At 40.2% G+C, this 25,890-nt stretch overlaps 2 protein-coding genes across 4 annotated transcripts in view; both read left to right on the plus strand.

Moving 5' to 3' along the window:
* Positions 1-8,621, plus strand: part of LOC137287018 (uncharacterized) — a 70,675-nt gene extending 62,054 nt beyond the window's left edge. Inside the window, exons 6-15 of the mRNA XM_067819105.1 lie at positions 318-653; positions 902-1,114; positions 1,408-1,440; positions 1,869-2,201; positions 2,697-2,924; positions 3,271-3,303; positions 3,831-4,163; positions 4,699-4,977; positions 6,414-6,489; positions 6,953-8,621. Coding sequence (XP_067675206.1) covers positions 318-653; positions 902-1,114; positions 1,408-1,440; positions 1,869-2,201; positions 2,697-2,924; positions 3,271-3,303; positions 3,831-4,163; positions 4,699-4,977; positions 6,414-6,489; positions 6,953-7,022 — 1,934 coding nt within the window. The 3' untranslated portion in view covers positions 7,023-8,621. The remainder of the gene's footprint in view (positions 1-317; positions 654-901; positions 1,115-1,407; positions 1,441-1,868; positions 2,202-2,696; positions 2,925-3,270; positions 3,304-3,830; positions 4,164-4,698; positions 4,978-6,413; positions 6,490-6,952) is intronic.
* A 3,937-nt stretch (positions 8,622-12,558) lies between these two features.
* LOC137287019 (uncharacterized) lies at positions 12,559-21,184 on the plus strand. Of its 3 annotated transcripts, none has more exons than XM_067819107.1 (7): positions 12,559-12,733; positions 14,418-14,444; positions 15,942-16,268; positions 18,070-18,123; positions 18,796-18,888; positions 19,919-19,994; positions 20,327-21,184. In XM_067819107.1, exons 1-7 carry the CDS (start codon positions 12,679-12,681, stop codon positions 20,454-20,456), a joined length of 762 nt encoding a protein of 253 aa, XP_067675208.1. In that variant the 5' UTR covers positions 12,559-12,678; the 3' UTR covers positions 20,457-21,184. The 3 variants fall into 3 exon arrangements, with proteins under 3 accessions (XP_067675208.1, XP_067675209.1, XP_067675210.1); XM_067819108.1 differs by lacking the exon at positions 12,559-12,733 and adding an exon at positions 13,522-13,672; XM_067819109.1 differs by lacking the exon at positions 12,559-12,733 and adding an exon at positions 13,804-13,969.
* Positions 21,185-25,890: the final 4,706 nt, after the last annotated feature.

A 25,890-nucleotide genomic window follows, 5' to 3' on the forward strand; every position in this document is an offset into this window, starting at 1 on the left:
TGCTGAGGGGTGGCGGGGTAGCTCTTCAGCTCGTCACTCACTGACGACCTCTGTACGATTCCCACATGGCTACAGTATTTGAAATCCATTTCTGGTGTCCCTCCCTGTGATATTGCTAGAATGTTTGTAAACGTGGCGTGAAACAATACTCACTCACATGGTTGGATGGAAATTAAATGTACATGTTGTAGTTGCCTGTCCCCCCTATATAAGTAAGATAATTACCATTTCTTGTAACAATAGCATTAATACCTATGTGCAGCACTTACAGTGTAGATATAACACATTGCATGGAATGTATTAATGTTGTATTTCAGTCATCAACATGTGTGAACGCGGCTTTGGCAGTGGCAATTCAATCTATCTGGACACAACCAAATCTGTCAACTACCAGGGGGACTGTGTGTGTCAACTTAGCGCTCAAGGTGGAACTGTTGATCTCGAGTTATCAGTGAAGGGTGTTCACGCGGACTGCAACGCCAGCCTGAATATAGCTCCTTTTATTGACTATACCTTTAATTGCGTGCAGTCGGAGTCTGTGTCGGCAACTGGGAAGGTGGAAGTGGGGCAGACAGTTTTTGTTACCTTGTCCAAAGCATCTCCTGACGCTGTAGCAGATTTGTGTGTGCATATAATGCAAACATCGTTTAGAGGTAGGTCATCAGGAAATGGAAAATTGACCGAGTATGTGTAATTTTATGTCGCTTTCAACATTTCATAAGTTACACAGCGTTTGAACGTTTGAGTGTACAGCCATTGTGTACTGCCATTGGTTTTCATATATATATATATATATATATATATATAATGATAGGTGCAGTCGTGGTGCACGACCAAGCAAGCCATATGTAGACCACTTTGAGTGCATGTAGTACAATTCGCTTCTTCGTGATCGTTCCAGCTGGATCTCTTAGTGTCGTCTGCAATGCCGGTACACCGAAACCTACAACCATTTCCGGTGTGCCTGCTGCAACAACTGTACCTGTTACAAACAGCACAGGAAGCCAGGTGCCGACCAGTACTACAAACATCACCACACCTGCAAGGTCTGGACAAACGAACACAAATGAGACAACCGCGACAAATGTTACAGTTAAAATCCCACAAGTTATAGGTGAGTAAAGGATCAACATTGAAATCCGTCAATATCATTTTACAAAATTGTTCCCAAAAATTTGTTAACCGTTTACGTTAGAAAACACCGTAAAATATTTCTATGTATGCAAATATGTCAACTAGCCAACATCTGCATGCAGTCTACATTGAGCACAAATTATAAAGATGTTTGTTGAAAGTCATCTAACGGTAATGATTTGGTCGATCCTTTTTGTTATATAAAATATGTAAGATAACTAGTACGAGAGACTTAAAAGTGTGATGTCTAAACTTGTTTTTCGTTGCGTACAGAACCTGTTTGTCAGACTTCATCTGGAGATAAAGGTATGCTTACTTGATATTGTGCAGTTTACCTTAAATTCATGATAGTCATGTTATTTCAGAATATAATTCTTTTGTAACAGACAAGTGCATCATTCCAAAACCAACTAATGCACTATTGTTGTTTATTAACCAATTTGCATCACATTCACAAAATCGAAGAGTACTCACAAAATGACGAGAGAGCTACTTCGCTTCAAAATGACACAGATGGTTAAGATGTCCTTTGCTGTGTCGAAGTTGTAAGGGTTTGCATAAATAAGTCGAGTTTCAAGATTGTCCGTGCAGGCAACACATCACAGATCGAAGCAAGGGTGTGGGCGGAGAGCGTCCGGAAGTTTCGATTTCCACAATTAACTTGTGACATGTTCTGTTATCATAAATTTCCTTCTGTACGTTCGATACATACATGTATACTTATGCCATTTCAGTTGTGAATATATGTGAAAGAAGCTTTGGAAGTGGAACTGCCATTTATTTGGACACTTCTAAAGCAGTTAACTACCAAGGAAGATGCGTGTGCCAGCTAAGGGCGCAGGGTGGCACTGTTGATCTTCAGTTGACAGTCCAGGGAGGCAGTTCACAGTGTGACGCTACCCTGTACTTCACACAGGCCATTGATCACACATATAACTGTGGAGACAGGACACCCTCAAACACTACAGGACGGATCGAGCCAAGACAGATGATTATCCTCACTCTCACGAAGGGCTCGGATGCTGTGGCGGATTTCTGCGTTCTCTTAGTTCAGACATCATTTGGAGGTAAACCTACATAACCCGAGTGTTCAACACCGCAAAACTGTCATTTTACAATATTTATCATTCTCTAGATCACAATGTCACATGTGCATTTTTGAGTAGCATCACAGAGGTGTCTCACCATTATCGTGGTGATAGTTTAACGTATAATTGAGGTGTGAACATGTACGAACCATTTAACTGCGACGTATGCCAATATAACGTTATTCAGCTTCATCGTGAAGCAGGGGTATTCCTGTGTGAGTGCTGAGGAACAAAAGTAATAATCATGAGATGATATTTCAATTTCCATCAGCAGAACTGCCACACATACTCATGATAAAGTAGGAATGGGGTGACAGGCTCTTTCTAGAGGAGATTCCTTGTGATTACTGCAACGGATTTGACTCCAGTTGTTAAGTCCATGTACATCTGCCCAGCAAGAGTTTGTCGGCGACACGCGATCCAATATTACCAAAGTGATAATGGTATGACTTCCCATCTTTTAAAATATTACAGCTGGATCTCTGAGTTTAAGCTGCACTGAGGGCACACGGAAACCTCCCATCACTCCCCGGGTGCCTGCCACAACCTCTACTCTTGTGCGTTCTACAACAGCCGTGCCTGTTACAAAGAGCACTGGAAACGAGGTGACGACCAGTACTACAAACATCACCACACCTGCGGGATCTGGGCAAGCAAGCACAACCACGAAAATGGTTACAGCTCAAAAGCCACAGGTTTTAGGTTTGTATTTGATTAGCATCTTTTTGAGAAGATTAGCTACTTCTCATACAGAAACATATTCAGAAATGCCAAATGTTCCACGTCTTTCAATTTTAGCCAACGCTGTATTTCTATATGCATCAGTCGGTCAACGATTTAAGTTCATAAGGTATTTTACAAGTTATACTCTAGCAGATAATAACACATACATGTATACGTTCATTATGATATCTTGATTTTTTTGTAATTGCCTCTTGATGTTTATCATAGAAATGGTCACTATGTACCTTAATAAGTAAGACATCCTGTACTTTTGTCCGAAGAGCATGATAATGAAGTCTGAAAATAGTGGTGATTTTGGTTGCAGAACCTGCTTGTCAAACTACAACTGGGGATACAGGTATATTTTTTTCTGATATAGTGAGTGAGTTTAGTTTTACGTAGCAGTATTGTATTCTAGCTATATTTCGACAGTCTGAAAATAATCGGGTCTGGGCCAGATAATCCAGTGACCAAAAGCATGGGCATGGATTGAAGCAACTTGGATACAATGACAAGTGTCAACCAAGTCAGCGAGCCTGACCACCCGATCCTGGTAGTCGTCTCTTACGGCAAGCAGGGATAAGTTTTTATCATCAATGGGTGCTTTTCTGATATACTCTCATATCAAATTATATATAATTTAAGATCATTCGATGATTTATTAAGATATTCTAACCATAATCAATAAAAAATTAAAAACTAATGGCATAACATAACTATATCTGTAACAGATTAAAGACTTTCCTCAAAGGAAAGATACAATCTAAGATATTTATCCCTTTTCAGTTGTGAGCTTGTATGAGAATAATTTTGGAAGTGGAACTGCTATCTATCTGAACACTTATGAAACGTTCGAAATATGCATGTATATTTATGCCATTTCAGTTGTGAATATATGTGAGAGAAGCTTTGGAAGTGGAACTGCCATTTATTTGGACACTTCTAAAGCAGTTAACTACCAAGGAAGATGCGTGTGCCAGCTAAGGGCGCAGGGTGGCACTGTTGATCTTCAGTTGACAGTCCAGGGAGGCAGTTCACAGTGTGACGCTACCCTGTACTTCACACAGGCCATTGATCACACATATAACTGTGGAGACAGGACACCCTCAAACACTACAGGACGGATCGAGCCAGGACAGATGATTATCCTCACTCTCACGAAGGGCTCGGATGCTGTGGCGGATTTCTGCGTTCTCTTAGTTCAGACATCATTTGGAGGTAAACCTACATAACCCGAGTGTTTCTAAAACGTTATATTTTTACAGACTGAGAGTTCTCCACAGAGAGAGTTATTCAGATGCTCACACTTTCATGTATGTAAAATATTGAGTAATATCATAAGGGTAGATTATTGGAAAGACCATGTAGCTTGACTGGCCAACTTGAGGTTGATTCGCTTCCATTTCAGAAAGCGCCCATCTCAAAAGAATCAATTTGGTGGTGCGCAGATATAACATTGTGCATTGCTTCTGCGCAGTTTGCCTCATCCCGTCACACTTTCCAAAGATTCAGTGCAAGCAAAGACCAAGAATTTCGAACTGAGATTTCGAACTGAAAGTTCAATATTTAGTTTCCTTTGACATGTTTGGTCTCAGATGTCCCTAAGCTCAAGGAGTAATATATCAGTATACATGACAGTGAAAGTATCTCTGCCCACATGTTGATTATCGAAATAATTTCCATAACGTTATTTTAATGCAGAGTTTTCTAGGTATAGGGCGCTCAAACCATGTTCCGTTTTCACTTTTCTCAGGATCACTAAGCCTTTCCTGTTCGGAAGGGACACCGAAACCTAAAACAACCGCCGTGCCGCCTACCACTAGCACCTTTTCGCAGAACAGCACTGACAGTACGGTTACTGAAAGGGGTAGTACGGGAAACACTACCAGCGACCCTGAACCGAACACCACTACCAGCTCTTCTGAACCCAAACCCACCTCCGCTCCCTCTGAACGGACAACTGGCTCAGGGAGTACCAAGGCTCCGACTCCAGCACATTTACACCAAGCTCCAGCCCATTCCACGATTGTAGGTAAGAATGCAAAGTAGTCATGACTGATCGTCATTGTAACCGTTGATAACTTGACACTGCGCTTCACTGGCATTAATTGTATTGGTTGTCTGTCTTCGAGAATGAATATTTGACGTCTCCATCGCTGATCATGGGGTGCAACTCGGGCTTTTGATGTTGCATGTAATGTAATTTAGACAGTTATATTTTGCAAGGTTAAGGTCGGAGTGTTGTATATTTCCCACGACATTATCTAATAAGCACAAAAGGCCCTACACGCATTGTTTGCATGTGTGGAAGTGAAAATCACTCAAGAGGATTTGAGTCTTTCAGATAAAATCTATTGTAATAGACATTACATGGTGAGATAAAGATACATCAACAAATCTTGTCTTCTGAATATATTGGTTCTCGACAAAAATCGACAGATTTGGCCAGCCTGCAGACAAACGTTTCAACACCTGAATCTAGCAAGGGAGATAAAAATGCAACTGGAAAGAAAGCTAACAGAGCGTCATATTATGAACAAAAGGCTTTTATAACAATTAAAGCTATTTTGGAAGTTGGTCTTCTTGGACTATATAGGACTTTGGTTGAGTCCAAGCAGAGGACATCCTAAAATATACACATCACTATTAAATCAGGCATAGTCTGTCCGCTCAGCTATGGTCCTATGTGGCCAACAATCCTGATTGTGTCTTCGCTGTGGACAAACTCCCTAAAGCCTAAACAATAAACTGGGCATATGTACGCCTGTAGGATAGGGTTATGACATTAAGACTAAAAGGTGCCAGAAGAAGTGTAGCACCATGCGCCAGTGCATGAAGAAGTTGTGACATTGCTCAAATGAACACATGCATGAATGTTATGAGCGGCATTTTTTCTTTCTTCTGACCGTGCTTAAATGTGAGAAAAACTCCCAGTGAACACATTAGATACGAACGATGGGGTTAGATTTTATTTCGATCTAAACATATATTATTCACTAATGAAAAAGGACTGTGTACAAGATATCTAATTTAATGATGCTCTTTTATAGCGTTACAACAAACCTGGAGAATGTATAATTTTTAGAGCCAGTCAAGAGAGGGATTTGTATAAGTTGTGATAGGAAACATCCAACGTGGTTTGCAAGGCAGTATCAATGATGCAGGAACATGTTAAAGAACATAATGGATTTTTGGGTGAGTGAGTTGGTTTTACGCATAATACACCATATAGGGAATCGAACCCAGGTTTTCGGCGTGATGAGCAAACGCTTTTACCACTAGTCTACTCTATTGTCCGATAATGTGTTAGTATTTCAGTATGAGGGACAGGACACATCAATTACCTCTTGTGTCACGAATGTGAACGGGTATGCACTTAAATAGCGATATTAAAATATGTGATGCACATAGTCATCTGTGACCTATACAGACATAAAACGAGATATATTTCAAAATGTTCTGTTTCAGTGAGCATTGTGGTGGTAGCTGTCTTTGGAGTAGTGGTGGTATTAATGATAATAATGGTCACTGTGAAACATTTCCGGTAAGATTTATAGCTTATTGTAACAACGCATGAACACAATCCGTTACACGATCATATGTTGGTCATATGGCTTGTGAACTGATTATGAAAAGTTTCATTTACATGTGGCCGGTACAGATGCAGCGTAAGCCACACAATATATGAGTGAGCTCTAGTCTCAGTCTGAGTCATATTCCACCGAACTTAAGCTGCAGATAACTGCATATTATATAAATCATGCCAGTCAGTGACGACACAAGAAGCCCTTGCCAAGGGTAAGCATGCCATTTACTAAAGGTAATACCTACTGTAGCTTAATCAGGATGGAGTATTTTGAAGTCGTCAGCGCTATGATTGGAAGCGATCACGCAAACACAAAACACCCTTATGCGTGCCAGTTTGCAAAATAACAACGCCCTATGAGATTCAATTTTTCAACAAGTTGCATAACTCATTAATATATTTTTGTGTTTGCCTATATTAGGAAAAAAAGATCTAGCAAGGTAGCAGCTGCGCCGAGTACTGCCAACGGTCTGATCAACGTTAACCTGTAACTGGACGCAAAAGGAAACGGGGACCTTGCCGCAATATCTTTCCACAATATTTCCTTCCCGGAAGTGACGTGAAATCAAGAATCAAAAACCAGTTCATGGACCTTTTTCTGTTGTTAATGGATCACCCACAAAAGGAAATGCAATTCACAGACGATGAGAAGAGACCATCACAGACTGCCCATGTGATTTGTGACAGTTTGGTAAACCACATGAGACCGTTTTGGCTGGAAATCATGGGACCATGCTGTAGTTGTTGCTGTAGGTAATTATTTATCATACTTTATTGGTACTGTCTGTATGTCACCGGCTATGGTATCTCAGTGGTGCGATATCCGCAGCATGGATATTGCCATTCTTCTACATCAGCCATATGCTATGGTTTCGCGGTTTTGTGTGAACACACTTCCCTTGCTACGATGCCTGTGGCCGCTTCGGAACTGCTCATGTGCTGTATAACAGATGCTCATTTGACAGCGGTGATGATTCGTCCATCTCCAATCGCTTAGGATCGAAACAAGGTCTTCCGCAAGAGGGTACTGGCATTGACATTTTAAAATGCCCAAACTGAAAACTACTTTTCTACGAAGGGTTTAAAGGTGCCTATTTGCTTACGTTTCAACGTTCATATGACAAGTACTTTAATTTTGTCCTTCATTGGTTACTGTAAGGAAATACATACGTGTACAGTTTGTTTGCCGTAGGGAACAGTCCAATACCATATGTGAAGCGTTTATGTTTCAATGTATGTTCACGTACTTTGTATTTAATGATATAACTTCGTGTTCTCGGTTGTGTTTAACACCTGCGATTCCGAAATTCACCTGAGTGACTGCTAGTACACCATACGTGTATGCTGTCCCTAGGACACTACCTTAGATAACAGAATCATTGTTTTTGTCAAAGATAACGGTACACTATCTGAGGATACTTTAAGTATGAATCCCCATAGAGATTACTGTCTGAAAAATACCGTTTAAAATATAGTTGGCGGGAAGCATATCTTTGCTACGAGTTAGATACATTTCGCAACAAAGAAATTGTAAGACAGTTTCGACTAACATAAGTGAAGTAATCTGTTTCTTATACACGCCTATGCGTATAATGTTACCATTGAGTCGAGAAGTATATTGCCCATTTATCATTGTCACAGCAGTGAAATAATACACAACAAAAACGGCCAATTGTGACGTCATCTTGCGGACTGCCTACCATTCAGCCCAAGGGTTCGAGGCTGGACACGAACGATTCCGTAATAGCTATTGATTATCAAGGCAAAAATAATAAAACTGGCATAAAATTATCTAAAATCTGGCAAGACCTCAGAAATTATATCAATACTTAATATCATAAAGTCATTCATAGTTTCATGAGTTCCACTGAAGTACGACTAACATAAGTTTTGTAACATTCATGTTTCTCACCCAAAGGTTTGAAAAATATAACATTTTCCAGTGTTTTTAGCATTACGTTTTGATATTGATGTATGTTAAAGAGTTCTGACATTTTCTTGTAAAACACAAGTATTTGTACATACTTTCGTTAAGAGTACATTTCATGCCATTATGAAAATAAAAGTGTTCATTATTTATATTTATATTTTAGTACTAGATATTCTGGTTTTGTTTTTGAACATTTCTTACGTGTTGACAGACACATACAAGTACAACCCTGCGAAAAACAGCGCAGCTCTGATATTTTACGACACTTCGAGTGGTCGTTAGATGCCATGAATACCCTCCCTTGAAAAAAGCGCGCATCACAATTCCTACAAACATGGGTATACGTTTTCATCGCTCGCGTTCGATTTGGAAAACCAGAACGATCCGCGCAGTGTGTGTACACTGCCAGAATTCGGCTTGCCGAACTCGAACATCCCAAATATTGCGTCATTTGGGAGGTTCTCACAGCGTATTTGGGCCAAAAACCATGAACACGCGTATTAAACATTTTCTACGGCAGCGCATGCTTGTCGTGAGGTAGCCTATTCTCGGTAAAGGTTTGGATATAACTCTCTCCCACTTGTGAACATCGACGCTTAGGACACCAATGACTGGGCTGCCTGATTCAAATTCGATACCCTCTTGAGAATGCGAGTTAGAACTGGTCTTCAGTACCTCATGCTTGTCGTCATATGTGACTAATGGCATCGGGTGATCAAACTCGCTGACAATCGACACACGTCATCGTATCTCAGTTGCGTATGTCGATGCTCACAGTGTTGATCACTGGATTTTCTGGTCCAAACTCGATTACTTACAGATCGCCGCCATATAAGTGGAAAATTGCTGAGTGCAGCATTAAACTCCAACTAAGCATCCATCAAACTCTGTGATTTACAGGCCATCATCACAGGGATGGACACCACAAGCAAACATTGTGTGTGATATGCAAGCTTAATCTTTTCCTGCGGCTGCTGCTGCCAGTTGATGCGTCACTTACGCGGTCTTGTCACAGCATTTGCCTACTTTCTAAAAATATAACTTGGCACTAAGTCTAAACATACATGATAATTATCTTAAGTCATGTGTACTTCATGGGGAACGAATAATCTATTAATGTGTCTCATTAACTGACACTTCCTCCGCTACTGAGGCCGTGCATGTATCGCTCAGATCCAGATGTTCCCAGATAATACCACCAGTGACATAACTACAGACGTAACACTGGTGGAACCTCCTTTGGCATTCATAATTCGAGGGTTGGGTGAGGATTAGGGTGGGGGGTGAGAAAACTATTCGCTCGTCAAACTGAATACCCGGGTATTTCCCACATGGGTTCAATGAGTGAAGTCCTGGTGTTCCTCTCCGTGATATTGCTGGACTATGCTGAGACAACATACTTGGTAAAGGAAGTAACTTTATCGAACAGTTATTAATGCACAGTGACAATTAATCAGGTAAAAGCACTCTGAGTAACTCGTCTTGTTCGCATAAATCACAATGGCAACCGGTAAAACATACCCTAGAATTCATGGATAGAATTTTGATCGATCCTCCAGTATTGCGATCCACGTGATTATATATGTTTTGGAACATTCAACAGTTTGATGAAAAACTGTATTACCGAATTCTAAAACAGGTGTTGTGAACATTTGATTGATCCGCATCGGTTTTTTGTGTGTGTGTGTGTGTGTCAGGTAATTGCTATAACCACGCTCGGAACTTTGTTGACTTAAAATCAAGGCTTTTGTCAACTGTTCCTCGGTAGGAAGTGAATAATATATAATGAGGTCGCAATGTAGGGTTCACTAGGAAGGTTTGCCAACTGGAACGTACATGGCACCTTCATCTAAAGGTGATCTTTTAGATCCGAATAAAATACACTACCACCAGGTCAGTAGGTTGTGCTACGGGAGTGCATTATTGATGACAAAATTAACTTGTCTTAAGGTATATGTTCCCAGAAGAGGAAGGACATAATTTGTTTTCGTGACACATGTTATGAGCAGAATACCAGTTGTCTAGATAAAGCGTACATGATGACACCAGGACCTTTTCCTTTGGTCACAGCAGACACCGATAGAGGAATTCGCTTAAATCTGCAGAGAGTCTATCATACTTAGAACAGTGAACTACCCAGTATATCCACATGACAATCAATTTGAGACATGTGATCAGGGTAAGGTCAGACTCGAAAAAAACATTAACATGGAGTAGGGTGCTGTTGGCTTCCCACGAGACACTTGAACAATTGTCGGAGTGGTAGGACAGGTGTACAATAAACGTGAGTATATACATCTGGAGATTGCTTTCATTTCCTAATGTACAAATCAGATTTTCCTATCTTAATGAATGTAAGCACCAGATTTTAATGTCCTTAGGAATGAACGAACCGCATCCGTGGTGTCATGTGTCCACCTGCAGAGGGGTAGGGTGCGGGTTCGACCCCGACGTTAAAATATGGTACTTGTTGGTCCCTGTCTGGTACTCCGCATTAATGGGTGCAACAAGGACCCGCCGGCTTTGGAGTCCGTATTATGTGTCTTTGTGGGGTTTTCATGTTTAACAGCAGCATGGTATCTCAGTCAGCTATCACTAAAACAACGAAAGTCCGGGCTAGTGCATTCAGCATGCATACACACGCATGTACGTGGCCATATTAGGGAAACATTTTTAACTGCATCACTACACCTTGCTACACCCAATGAATGTATGCTCTTGCATGAACGTGATTTCGATAGATGCGACCCCGTACGATATACGGTACAGATCAAAGTTCACTGGTATCAGCTTCTTTATGTTTTGAGTGCGACGTTTCGACACAGTGTCTTGTACCGTTGCACTACTTCAGAAGAATCTCTATCGAAACATTGCACTCACCAAATAAAGGACTTGATATTCAGTTTTTCAATAATGTACGTCCTAAATTCTATAAAGCCATGAAACAAGTTACCTATATCCATCCAAGACCAGCGCGTATCCATTCATAGCAGATACACACCGCGGCAACATACAACATGCAACATGCATATTATCGGTTGTGAGTTGTCGTCTTCCTTTCTCAGGTTATTATAATGAGCATTTACACAAAGGTGTTTTATAATTATTGTTTTATAGATGCTTGACGTGTCGGGACAGAGGCTCAGTCTAGTGCTAGTGAAGATTGATGGTTACATGGCTACGTCACAATAAGACTTCGGAGGGTGTTACTTGTTGTTGCGCTGCCTGGCGCTGAGAATTACGAAATTAAACTGGGGTAGGAGTGAGTGCCTTACATTCTCGTTTACCCACTACATGTTATAATTACCTGGCACAAATCCGGGATCAGTCTGGTGTATCACAGATGCCCTGGCGCACACGCGTGCAGCTTCATTAGAGCAATACATTCGACCGCACTTAAAACTCCAGTTTAATCTAACCTGATCTGGGAATCAGTGTAAAGAAAACCAACGTCCGCTCATCATCGTTTCTTCGGGTTTTCGTACTTCTGTATATTGCATTTTGTTTAAATGCAAATTTTGATTCGGCTTATAATAATTCATCACAGAAATAACACATGTCAATTACACGCCAGCATACAAATGATTTATGAGAATTTGTGTAATGAGTCACACGAACTGGGTACTTTCCATGCAGTTTTGTCGCTTTCTACATGAATAAAACCAGGCAACAAGGACGTCTAATAAAATATTGAGTATATGTCAAAAATAGCAGAGTACAAATGGCCGAGTCTGACACAAGTCATTGTTATTCTGTACTGAATAGAGAAACCAGTGTTGCAGAATGGTGTGTGTAAAGGTATTGCAGTGATATTAACATTTTGACCACCTGCAGACATAAGTGTTTATGAGCAAATCGCATCCATCATCGATATTGATGGTGAATAATCAATACTGATGTATCAATGTGATGCCAGCACCGTGTTGAGTCTGCTGACGTAGTCACAATGAAAAATATCCCGTGATAATTAGGCACCAATTAGCTACAGATCGTATTATGGTCGGCTCCAGCGAAGTAATTAATGCTTTGATAATACCACCGTCATTACAACAGCGCGCCAATGTATGTCAGGGCTGAATGTTTTCATAAGTAGGCAAACTTCCAGCGTGACGACTTTAGCTAAAGAAGCCTCATGTTCTTTGTGGATGACACTTGTGGAAGTACTGTATACTAGCGGAATGCCGACAGACAACGACCTCTGATGAATCTTGTGGACAATGAGAATTCCGTTAGGATGCCTAATCCTTTCATTTTGCTGGTGCCCCGTCGACGGTAAATATACAGGATTAATTATGAGATCTCGATGCATACATCACTAACGTCGTATCTTTTTCTATTTTCGTTCAGCTGCGATTCCGCATAATCCTTTCCTGTTGCTGGTCTCCTGTCGATGGTAAACACACAGGGTTCAAATGTGATCTCGATGCATACTTCACTTACACCATATCTTTTGTTTGTTTTTCATTCAGTCTAATGCTTTTCTGTTTTGGTCTCCCGTCGACGAAATAGACATGACTAGCAATGAGATCACTTCCACCATATGTTTTCTACGTTCATACAGTCGCGATACGGCATATTTCTTTTCTGTTGATGGTATACTGTCAAGGCTAAATATACAGGATTAGGTATGAGATCTCGATGCATACACCACTTTCACCACTTTTGTATGTTCATACTGTCGCGATACGGCATACTCCTTTTTTGTAGCTGGTCTCCTGTCGATTGTAAACACATAGCATTAACAGTGGCATCTCGTTGTATACATCACTCGCGTCATTTGTTTTCTAGTTTAGGTTCATACAGTCTCGATACCGAGTCAGACTTCATGAATATTCCACTCTAATTCCAAAGCATATAGATGCACTTCTAATTGTTTCCCACTTAATGTTTACAAATGCATTCAGCCTTCAGCCAATGCAAACACATGGCCAGGGACCTTCCATAAAGTTTATAAATGTTAAGAAAGAGCGTTAATCCGACGAGATCGTAATAATCATCGGTGTCCTTTCTTCTGAACACGCATGACTTGTATATATCTGTGATAAATATGATATGTAATTGTAGTACATCTGAGGCCCGGCGGGCAGCAGCCGGTGAGGCTGTTTCAGTGTAACATGTGGCTATCAGTACTGCCATTTTCCTCACACAAGAGATGAGGCGTCATGATTCTCTGTTGGTTGTCTCTGTTGATGTTTAGCCTGCCATCCACACGTATGTTCATCTTAATATTTTGTACCTGTTGAGTTCAAGTTTAGGAGGAAGGAATGAATTATCTGCATGTAGAATTGGGGCAGCACGTTGTAGCCGACACTAAATCAGTTTATACAGAATATGTCTGAACCATCTGTACTGACTATGCTGTCAGTAGGTTGGTTATTCATGTATGGACTCATTGTGCGGCTTGCTCTATTTTCTGTGCACACCTGGGATCAATACTGACAAAACTGCAGTTTTCATGCTCAATTTGAAAAAGTATATTGTGTTTTGCGTTAAAAAAGATGGACAGGGGTAAGTATATTCACGTATGTATACCTTGGCTAACGAATGTCACAGAGCATTATCACGTTGGTTTTGGAAACAAGTGAATGTTCATATTTGATATTTCCGCCGTTCATCAAATTCTTGCAACATGAAATTTTTCGTGTTCATTATATTTAGTTCTCCATTATTTGATGATGTATTAATTCAATTATTTGTATGCTTGTATTGCACAATGGCACGTACAGGTGTCATCCATGTATTTGTTTCACAGAATGTCTTACTTTTGTTCGCCTCGACCCACTTTCGTTGTAATCTGGCACAAAAAATAGGAACGCATCTGTACCACTGAAGGCATGTAGATAGAAACTATAAATGTGATCTTTTGTTATGTTCGACGGGTCGATGTTTGTGCATTAACATGTTTTAATAATTCCACTGACATATGATATTGATTTATTTCGTCGTACAATTGCAGGCGCAGCTTGTGAAAGCCTAGAATCAGGTCAGTGTCATTCGTCTGAACATATCGGCAGACTAGGGTCATTTGTCGATAGAGAAAGAAGTACAGTAGCTGCACACTGCATGACCTCGTTTGTGCGAGAATATTCACGAAGGGGGACAGTAAAGTCGAAATTCAGTGTAATTGTCAGCAGAGTGTACTTGTTGAACGAGTGAGTTTATGTGTAAACGTCCGAACATGTGTGTATGTATATGTGTGTGTGTGTTTGTGTGTATTTCATGTAGTGTATAAAGTCTGCAACCAGACATACTTTTTGTATTAAGTCCGTTAAGTTATTATGCATAAAACCATGCAGTATTAATTGCATCCCCAGTGTAAAGCTAAGAACAGTAAAGGTATAACGTGAAAGGTTTAAGCCAATACCGGATGAAACCTATCACCAGGATGGATTTTGCTACAAACAAAAAGTAAAACAGCTGTATGGGAAGTCTGTATCACACATATACTAGCCTGTTGTGTTTGAGCTTTTGAATTAAACATGGTGATGGTGTGTTTTAGCACCCTTGTTTTCGCCGTTTTGGACAATGTTTCAGTTCACTCAGACTCATCGTGTATTGAATCAGTTGCTTCACTGCATATTCTAACATGACGTTTAAGGTTCCATTAAGCACACAAGAGAGTATAAATGGCCTCGCCACGTTTAATTTTCTGTATGACTATCAAATTTTAGGATGTTCCCATACCTTTTGTTCGTAGTATATATAAACCGAATAACGTAAGTTCATACCAAGTCCGCAAAAATACGTGGTCTAATGTTTCCCCCAGTTTTATGTCGGTCACCAGTATTCTCTATGCTAATTTAAAACGCTTTCCGTGATAAGCTCAAAGTCAAATTAGTCTTGCATAATCAGGTAATGTCGAGCAATATTATGCCCCCCTTCTCTTTGTTTCCTGAATAAATGATAAACACACAATCGAACATGTCGTTTCCACGATTATGTCAAGGAGCCTCACCTGGCCTCTTGTCATAATAAAGACGTCACCACAGGAGGATATTCAGTCTGATTCATCCTCCGAACCTAATCCTCTGGGAATTATGTATAATGGTTATAATCATTTATGTGAATATACAACTGGAAATCTCGCATGATGTGTCAGGAGTTGTTTTCTAGAGCAGGCATGTCTTGCTCGACCAGCATCACCCTCCAGCTTACAATGTGTGTTCATGTCAAAAGAATCATCTTAGGAAAGAATCTTTTTGAATGTGGCTAATGCATACAAACAATCATGTCTGCACCATAGTTAGTGAGTGAGTTTCCTCTTTAGGACGATTTTAGTAATATTGCAGCTATATCACGGCGGGGAAAAATCAGAAATGGACTTGACACTTCATGGAATACAACTTCTTTTGGATGTATGCACAACGCATGAAAAGCCCAGAAACATTGTGTATACAATAAAGAAAAAGTTAACATCCATAACATGTTGTCTTATACTTGAATAATATTATTATCGGATGTTTGAAATTTCGTTTTACAGTAGTTCGTGTGTGTTCCGACGAGACCGCTGCGGGCAGTGTAGTGTTCCTTGACACGTCTCTGACGTACTCCATGACAGGCTGTTGTAGGTGTACTTTGAATGGCAGGCCAGTGCCCATTGGTATAAACATCACAGTGGAGAGTATTGCACAGCAGTGTGAAAGTGTGCTGAACTTTTCATCCATAAACTATGACGTCACATGTGGACAACTTCCTGGTCCCGTTGTTTCTAACCTTACGGGAATCATGAATATAACATGGACTAAAAAGAATGCGTTTAAAAGCACAGATACTTGTGTCAGGATAGCAAGAAGTCAACAGAGCACAGGTGAGATAAACTTCATTAAAGTTCAAATGTTTTAATTTCAGATTTCAGATTTTAGTTACCCAAGTCTGGTTGTTTAATTTCAGAAGATCCAGTTCCTTTGGATTGGGTGGGGTGAGATAATTTAAAAGTGAAACATTTTGTAAGTGGGAACTGAAGGGAAATTGGGATCGTGGTCGACTTCAAGCTCACTGCTCTTATTCTTAACACAATGACGTAAACGTCTTGTGTTTCTGGGTGCGAGTGTGTATCAGTTTTTACTAGTCCTGCCTAACGGCGGTATTATTGCCTTATAGCTACACCACTGAGCAAACGTGCCACAGGTAAAAAGTGAAAACTTCACTCAAACACAGTTAACTTACTTCAGGCGAGTTAGTTCCTGTTTCATCCAATCATTCCGAACACTAGGCAGGGAAACAACAAGTGTTACCTTTTAACATCTCCAATCTGCAAAAACGCAGTTGGTGACTGAGTGAGTTTGGCTTTACCCCGCGTTTAGCAATATTACAGCAATATCACTGGGGGAACACCAGCCATACGCTTCGCACAATGAACCCACGTGGAGAATGGAACCAATGTCTTCAGCGTGACTAGGCTACCCCACCGCCCCTAAAATTCTGAAAACAAATCTGGCTGTTGTGCATAAGATGCACTACTTTAACCTCATGGGAAAGGTGTACAAACGACCAGAAATAAATAATTGCCACGTACATCAAAATAGGACGATAGGCGGTTACAACATGTGACCGTGACCTGGCTATGTCATGATGTTCGATGTAGATAGTCGTGTGATGTAGCTTTTTGTATAGCATATCTGTTGCATGCACAATGATTCATTGGCTGGCGTGTTACAGATGTGTTCTGACAGTGGCAGAAAGCAGTACCGAATAACTTACAATAATGTGATACGTGGGGTGCCTAGCTTGTTGTTACAATTTTCGCTCGCCACGCCAAAGATCCGGGTTTCCCCATATTCCCCCTATGGATACAATGTGTTATGCCATTTTCTGGTGTCACCGGTAGGGATATTTCTGGAATATTGTTAAGTACGCTTTCACAAGTAACATAGGGTGTCATACATATGGGTACTACATGATATTATAGCTAAGCTATATAGTGTTGATCTCTTCACGTAGAATAAGTTTGTACATATCCTTTCATCTTTTCAATGAAACGTACAGTTCAACAATTTGAAAGATATATATGCAAAAATGGATTGATTAATAAATTATTATATATTTTTGATTCAGTTCCATGGTCAAAACTCATGACAAAACATGGCACTGCATTGCAGAAGTGAACCATTGCGGTTTTAGGCAGCGTTTAGTAACCTTACACGTATATCACGGGACACCAGAAATGCTTACAGGTATATCACGGGATACCAGAAATGCTTACAGGTATATCACGGGACACTAGAAATGCTTACAGGTATATCGCGAGACACCAGAAATGCTTACAGGTATATCACGGGACACCAGAAATGCTTACAGGTATATCACGGGACACCAGAAATGCTTACAGGTATATCACGGGACACCAGAAATGCTTACAGGTATATCACGGCTCGGGACACCAAATATGGACTGCACGTAGTATACCCATAAGGGAATAGAATCTGCGTTTTCAGCATGACGAACGAACGCTTTAATCACCGCCCCATGTTACAGTTCACTATTATGGTAACAAAAAGCGAATATTATCATCCATGATTATTTTATAGCATAGCTTAAAAACTACCATGCATATTTATCTGTAACAAAGTCAACGTTCATTTTTTTTCATTCAGTTGTAATGTTTTCAGCGGGAAACCTCATTCTTCACTGCGAGAAAGGTGGTGATTTTGAAAAAACAACAGGTATGTTCGTTCTATGCCGTATTGCTACATGCTGCTTTATTATACAATCCTTTTGATATTGATACTGACCTAGTAACTTTGGCAACATGTGTGGAACGTTATAGACATACATGGATGTGTGTGTGTGCGTGCGTGCGTGCGTGCGTGCGTGCGTGCGTGCGTACGTGCGTGTGTATATATATTACAGTCAGTGCATAAAATTCGCATATAGGTTGCCTGATTCCCTGAGTTTGTAAGTTGCCTAAAGATTTTAGCCAGTTGCCTGGTAGTCTGTGTATTTGACAGATCGACTGTTTCATAGCGTATTATCATTATTAGTGCGTAAACATATAGCTTTTTGAGAAAAGAGCCTAAGACACAGATATTCAAGAAGCATGTTTTGCCATATAACAAAGTTTTGACATATAAAAAGCTTTTTGGTCACATTGTTTGCTAACAGGCAATCGAGGGATATCTTTGTTGACAAATAACATACATTACAAAATGTGACAAAAACTTTGGGGGACATCGTTTGCTCAAGTTTTATATGCACAAGCGAAGTTTTATGGCACCTGTAGTTGCATTTGACTCCAGTATTAAAGCACTTGCATTTGTTGTTTGCACACTGCTTGCCACTGTCAAAAGAGCTGCTCCATGTAAGAGAGTCATGACCACTGCGTTTATATGTACCAGGTGACAGCCCTCTCAAATCGCACTTTACTACTGCCAAAGCAGAACAAACCACTGTCTCGCCTCAAACAGCTGCCGCCATTCGAAAACGATTTGGTAATTGTATTACATTTTTGTTACTTTAAAACTAAATATAATGTTTTGCATATCTATTTATCTGTCTGTCCATATGTATATAGATAGATATGTATCTCAATGAAAAAACACATAATATGTAGTACATATGTATGGTGTTAGAAATGAATCCCATCTGTTTAACTTATTCCTGCCTGTGTATACGTGAATACGTAAATGTTTTTTAACATGGTAATTCTCATTTTGCGCATTTATTCTGTGGTGCGGTTGAAATAGATCCGTTTATCCACTTTAAATTCAGCAAAATTTCCCAACAGATCAGATCACGATTCTGTTCCATGGTCGATGTTCATCAGTCAGACATATCAAGATTGATATATTCAGTGTAGCATCATCCTGTTTTGGATCAGGGCGAATCCCGGAGGTGTAGAAATGAACATTTCTGGGTTGATTATAGAGCAATGTCCCTCTATGTAGCACTGGGAAGAGTAAGTGAGTGAATGAGTTGAGTTTTACGCCGCACTAAGCAATATTCCAGATATATGGCGGCGGTCTTTAAATAATCGAGTCTGGACCAGACAATCCAGTGATCAACAGCATGACCATCGATCTACACAATTGGGAACCGATGACATGTGTCAACCAAGTCAGCGAACCTAACCCCACGATCCCGTTAGTCGCCTCTTACGACAAGCACAGTCGCTTTTTATGGCAAGCGTGGGCTGCTGAAGGATAATTCTACCCCGGAACCTTCACGGTTCGCTCTGGGGAGAAGCCAACAGCAATCGTACATTGTATCGTTGTTTCACTACAATCGGAATCAGTATGAGAAACGAATACTAGTTACCTGTGAGTACTTTATATTAGCACAAAATAATTTGACTTCACATCACAGAAGCATCAGGTGAATTGTAAATATTAGAAGCACTATCAAATGATAGTTTACATTATCTCAGTGTGTCGTAGTTATACATTTCATGATGTCCCATGGTAGATAATTGTTTTAGTTTATTGTAGTTCTATTTTGTATTTTCATTTTTCTCAATTCCAGTAAGTAATCTGACGGTTGGAATCCTGTCTGGCATTATAATCACACTTTTCCTCCTCGGCCTCGTAGTTCATTTCAGGTGAGACACGCGTAAATATGGTAGTACACCATTCATTGTCCGCTTGGCCCAAAAGTGGACCGATGAATTGCAATCTTACTCGAAAACTGACAAACATAACACACTCAATTAAACGTTGATCATAATCAGAATGTCATACCTCTAACTACCAGGAGCGGATGACGTCAGGATCTAATCCGGATCTGCAAATGAACTGAAATATTGTGAGTCGAAACAGCATTATATTGACAGTTTCTCACACAGACACAAACACAAACACAAGTACGCATACGCATACGCATACAGCAATATATTCCCATATGTGTACATACGTATACGTGCCCCTGTTTCAGTGACAAGAGGTTGAAGGAGAGATTGATAAAGGAGGAAGAGGAAGAACGCCTGAGAAGAATGGCCAATATGAACGCCATACCTCGGCTGTACCCACCACGGAGGCGAGAGGTCGCAGAGACTACAATATAGACAGTCAGGCCTTCCTCAACAAAATGTGATATATCAACGTACGACAATAATCTATATGAATTCCATTGCTTGTTCCTCCACAGTATGTTATACTAGTAACTAGTGGAACCGAATAATTTTGTTAATGTTATATTGCACTTCTACAAACTGTGATCAAATTACATCATGCTGCTTGTTCGCACTAATGATTCCAGAGATGTATGTACGAGTGTTGGCAACGTCAAACGGTGAAACGTTGTGCATAGTTACTGACGCAAATTCGTCGTGGTTGTTTTACGTTCACAATGAGCTGCATGACGTCATATTGCAGACTGGGTATTTATTGTAACATATTGCATTATCTTTAAAAACACTTTCTTGTATTCCTCTATAATCGTATGGTGAACAAGAGCAGTGCCTTCTAACCGAGAATATCCAGCGTGCAGTATTTTTGTGAAGCTTTCATGTACGTCCTATACAGTTGCTTGGCTACTGATTGTTTTGTCTGTTTGTTGTTTTACGCCGCACAAGGCAACAGTCGAGCTATAGGCGGTGGTCTGTAAATAATCTAGTCTCGACTTGACAATCCAGTGATCAACAACATGAATGTCGATCTGGGCAATTGGTTTGTGTTAAGGCAAAGATATCTCTGTATAATGAGTTCACGTGACTTTGTGATAATTAATTCCAATGTTTGTTTTCTACATTTATTATTGACTCAATGAGAATTAAAATCAAACTGTTTCATATGTTCATTTTTCGTGTTTTTGTATTATTGTGCCCTGTTAGGCAAATACTGAAGTAAGAAGGCAACTATGTTACATTGGATGTCTTGTGTGTGTGTATGTGTGTGTATATACGCATGCATGTGTGTGTAAGTGTGTGTGTATACATACATACATACATACATACATACATACATACATACATACATACATACATACATACATACATACATACATACATGTGTGCATGTACTTTCCAAAGGTTATAGACAAATGTAAAATACTAATGGGTATTGTCTGAGTGAATCACGAAATAACAGTAATGATATCAGATATAGTTCCTGAAAAGGATATCATGTCCAGCTCAAACAAATGTCCCAAAGTTTTCAGTTTTCAGAAAGTTTGCAGCATTCCGTACTTCAGTCCCCTGAACACCAGAGTTAAATGTGTTTATAGCAATTGCCCTACGTACATTGTACAGCAGAGGGAGGGAGTTTAGATTTACGCCGCACTCAGTAATATTCCAGCCTTGTGGCGGCGTTTTGTAAATAATCAAGTCTGTACCAAACAATCCAGTGATCAACAACATGAGCATCGATCTGCGCAACTGGGAACCAATGAAATGTGTCAACCATGCCATCGAGCCTAACCACTCGATCCCGTAAGTCGCCTCTTTTGACAAGCGTAGTCGACTTTTATGGCATATCGTTCAGCTTGGCGTGTTGTACACTGCGTATGCATAACCCGTGAGGTCAAGTGGCACTGACGGCAGGTCGAGTTAACTTCGTTACATCTGGGAGCAGAGAATGTTATTAATGTTACGTTCGTGCGGAAGACGGATACATACATCAGAACTTGTTCCCGAAAACAACACTTCTGAAAAAACTGTATGAATCGATCTGTTTTATACAATCATCTATCTTGTTTGGGTTACTAACTTAACAACGTACAGACGTCAATCACTTTCACAATTCGATCCACTCTCGCCATCACTCTAGTTCAATAATGACTGGAAACACCAGCTTGTCTTGCTGATCGTTCTTAAAGGCACGAATCGGGAACTTTAAACCCTCGATATGTAGCTTCTTGTTTAAAGAAAATGAAAACATTAGTAACTACTTTTGGGCCCTTTCACAACAAAGGACTCATCCAGTTGTGACGCGATCACGCAATGCATCACCATTTACCTGATCAGGTCAAAGTGAACAAGCCGCGCGTGTACCTGTAATGCTTGTGTTGTGTTAGTGAGTGATTTATTTTTCAGCATCACATTAGTAATATTTTCAGGCATATCTTCACGAAAAAAAATCTGAAAACAAAAAACATTTTAAGAGTAAAACCTATCGACGATGAGCAGTAGACGTGGTGGGCAAGCTGGCTGAAGCGGCAGGATAGTGATCCAGGGAGGTTGAAGTATCGGGATCGAGCCCACCTGTGAAAGCCTTCGAGTCAACTTTGTGCAAGACGCTTTCAGTGTTGTCACAACCCCTAACGTAGAGTACGCAACCTTTCCACTTAAAAGAACCCACGAATCCGTTGGTATATGACCAGATTGTGGCCACACGAATACGTACTAACATCTAGTTGCGGGTACAGCAGTGTGCAGTAAACCTGGACACAGTACTGTGACCATGTGTCTCAGACCACCCAGATGGAAGTAGGCATGAGAGAGCCACGATAAACCCAGCCACCTTGTGGCAGCAAAAGTTGTATCTTTCCCAGGGAGCTGAGATTGATAATACGATGTGACATCCAATAATCGAGGTAAATAAATACCAGCGCCTTGAGCAAGCAATAGCTGCATGGATATGTGCGCTATATCCTAACGAGCTATATCGATCACCAACAACTGAAGGAAGATCACCATACTAGGGACCATTGGGACTAACAGTACTTCTGCTACCTACATGGACCCAAGCTAGATTTTACCATCCCTCCAGCCGCTGGCACTTGTCGTCAAATTTAGCCATAATGAAGTGTCACCAAAATGCTTCGCTTAAAATCCTGAAAGTCTTCAATTTACTTTGAAAGTCTGAGGACTTACGCACCTTCTCAAGAGGACAGTAATTCTATAATGCTTTAACTCTCCCTTCGGGCGTCTGCATGTGGATTTATGTATCGTGATATATGTCTGTGAGACAACCACACATTTCATTTTATTGACCGTTTATTGACTGTAGTGTTAACATCTAGCCGGCGAACTGCGATATAACTGGCGCAATGCTGAAGTGTCAAACCCGATTTACTAACACGACTGTTGCATATACAGTTTATAGGAAAATACTGCTTTGTTCCAATTCGTGTAATGTAGGAGCGTCTTCTGTGTAATCTAAGGAAACTGCCGTTCCAGTGAGTGAGTGTGTTAATATTTACGTCACATCGGCAATATTGCAGCCATATCGTGACGAGAACATACTTGACATAGAAAAGGAATACATGTATATTATGACAAACCTGTCGACGAAGGACAGCAGAACATCTAGAATATCACTGGTAGAATATAAAACTCGCATGGGAAACTAATCGCACTATTTGGACAGTACAATATAAAACCTAGGTATAGATCGCAAACAACTGAAGGTAGATCACCATACTTGGGACCATTAGGACTTATAGCACATTTGCTACCTACATGGACCCTAGCTGGACTTACATCATCCCTTCAGCTGCTACCGGTTGTATGAAATTATTGCATGTTTTACATTGTGCATAATAGGCGCTAACATATGAATCCTTGAAAGGAAATGAAAATGATTAAGAAACGGTTGTAAAATCCATCCAACCTTCATGTGTGACTTTGTGATGAATTAAGAATAAAGTATTTCATTGGTTATTGGACCGCTCCTGTTGTATCAAATGCAACTGAGAGCGGTTGGAGAGGGGAAGATCGATGGTTCTCACATCAGTTGTGTTATGGTCTTGTACATTAAACGATGGTGGTTGGTATTACTCTGTATACCAAACAAACACACACAGAAACGAACAAATAAGCAAACAAACGTACATAAACACACTCGCACTCACTCACCTCGTCCTTTAAATACTAAGTGGTTATTTGACCGACAAAATGTTTTAACATGCGGATTTGAATGTATGACACCTTGCAGAGAAACTGTAAGAATGTATGATACCAACAGCTTATGAGCATGTCTATGCAGGGAAAGCGCAACAGGTGGTTACGTATTGATTTACGCTCCACAGGCGTTGTGCAGTAATTAATGCATAAATTACGCATACATGCAGTGTAGCAGATGTGACGCAATATCATTATGTTATCAGGCGTGACACTCACTTGTTACAGGTCGTGTCACAGCTTTCAATCTTTGTCTAATACACACACACGCATCTCTGCTCTCTCATACAAACGTTATCTATTTAGGCTCATTCTCATACAATGACTATGAGTTGTTGGCGATCTATAGCCCGTGTTTTATATCGTACTGTCCTCTTTAATTGCAATGTTTAGATCTCAATGCTAGTTTTATGTTTATATGAGTGATAGGCTAGTATTTTTACTGTCCATCGATGGCGGGTTTTTATGTTTTCAATTTATTGCTTTTAATGTTAGTATAAATTAAATTGTTCTCGTCACGATATCACTGCAATATTGCCGATGCGACTATAAATATTAACTCACTCACTCACAATGATTATGATATGAAGTCTATTTCTAGTGTGAGCTACCGGCATTGATAGAATGCTGTAACGTATACTCACTGATGCTCAATAACATTAATATGCTGGATGGTAAGAGATCTATACAGATATATTACTCACGATCTAGTCTTAACTGTACAACTGGGTCTGCTTTCAGCACCGACCTCTTATAGATGCGGTATGGGCTTTGTCGCGTCTATGTGATGACTGTCAGCTGTAAGCTGTAAGTGACACCCTTGAAGATACCTGTTACCCTGATTCAGCAGGGTATGGCGCTATATACCTGGACACAGTATTCTTATTGTTATGCATGTATATGAAAAAATCCAGAGGGCTTTCAGTTTCTCTGTTTTCCGAAACCCAAGAAGATGTGTAAAGTGCCAAATCACCATGACACTGTACAAGGTGTAGTAGTCTATGTTACGAGTAACCTACCCAGTGTTAAATATGACAGTCAAAAGCCACATATACACACATTTGACTTCACTTGTTTAATTCACGTGGACTCATTTCATCATGCAACATCCCCGAACCAGCTGAATTCGACGTTCTTGTGATTTCGGCGATTGCATTGCTCGCGCTACATATGTATATGGGGGGAATATGGAGTGTACAAGCCGTTGCGAAGGTAAAGCGGATGCCCAGTGACTGTCACAATAAATTTTATTGACAACAGAAATCCGGAAGTTACCATTTATAAAAAAAACCCGGCAAACGTCAACATTATTTATCCGAGATCGTTGATACCACTTATGATGCAAATTCAATTGTCTCCATAACAGAAAAAAAATGCATGCGAAAATTCAGTAAGGTCAGTCGTCTGTTAGTGGCAGTATATAAATTGGGAGCCAAGCGATCATAACGCTCTCACAGCTCGGAGCGATAAGTATTGCTCATCGTCGAAAACCCATACAAAATCACCGGATGTGGAGAGAGGCAACGATTTCAAAGATACAATGTCTTCACCGCTATTTTTGTAGGAAACACTTGATTTTTCTTTGTGAAATAGATGAATATATCCTTCAACACTCACACGTAGTAAAACAAGAACTTCAAATGACAACAAAATAAAA

Source organism: Haliotis asinina, chromosome 6 (assembly GCF_037392515.1).
Source record: "Haliotis asinina isolate JCU_RB_2024 chromosome 6, JCU_Hal_asi_v2, whole genome shotgun sequence".
Classification (NCBI taxonomy): domain Eukaryota; kingdom Metazoa; phylum Mollusca; class Gastropoda; order Lepetellida; family Haliotidae; genus Haliotis; species Haliotis asinina.

What these genes read in the sequence shown, in the direction of transcription:
- LOC137287019 (XM_067819107.1), top strand. Translation starts at nt 12,679, where the DNA reads ATGAGAATTCCGTTAGGATGCCTAATCCTTTCATTTTGCTGGTGCCCC. An exon ending in AAGAAGTCAACAGAGCACAG is followed by an intron (nt 16,269 to 18,069) that starts GTGAGATAAACT and finishes TAATGTTTTCAG; the next exon opens with CGGGAAACCTCATTCTTCAC. An exon ending in CGCCATTCGAAAACGATTTG is followed by an intron (nt 18,889 to 19,918) that starts GTAATTGTATTA and finishes TCTCAATTCCAG; the next exon opens with TAAGTAATCTGACGGTTGGA.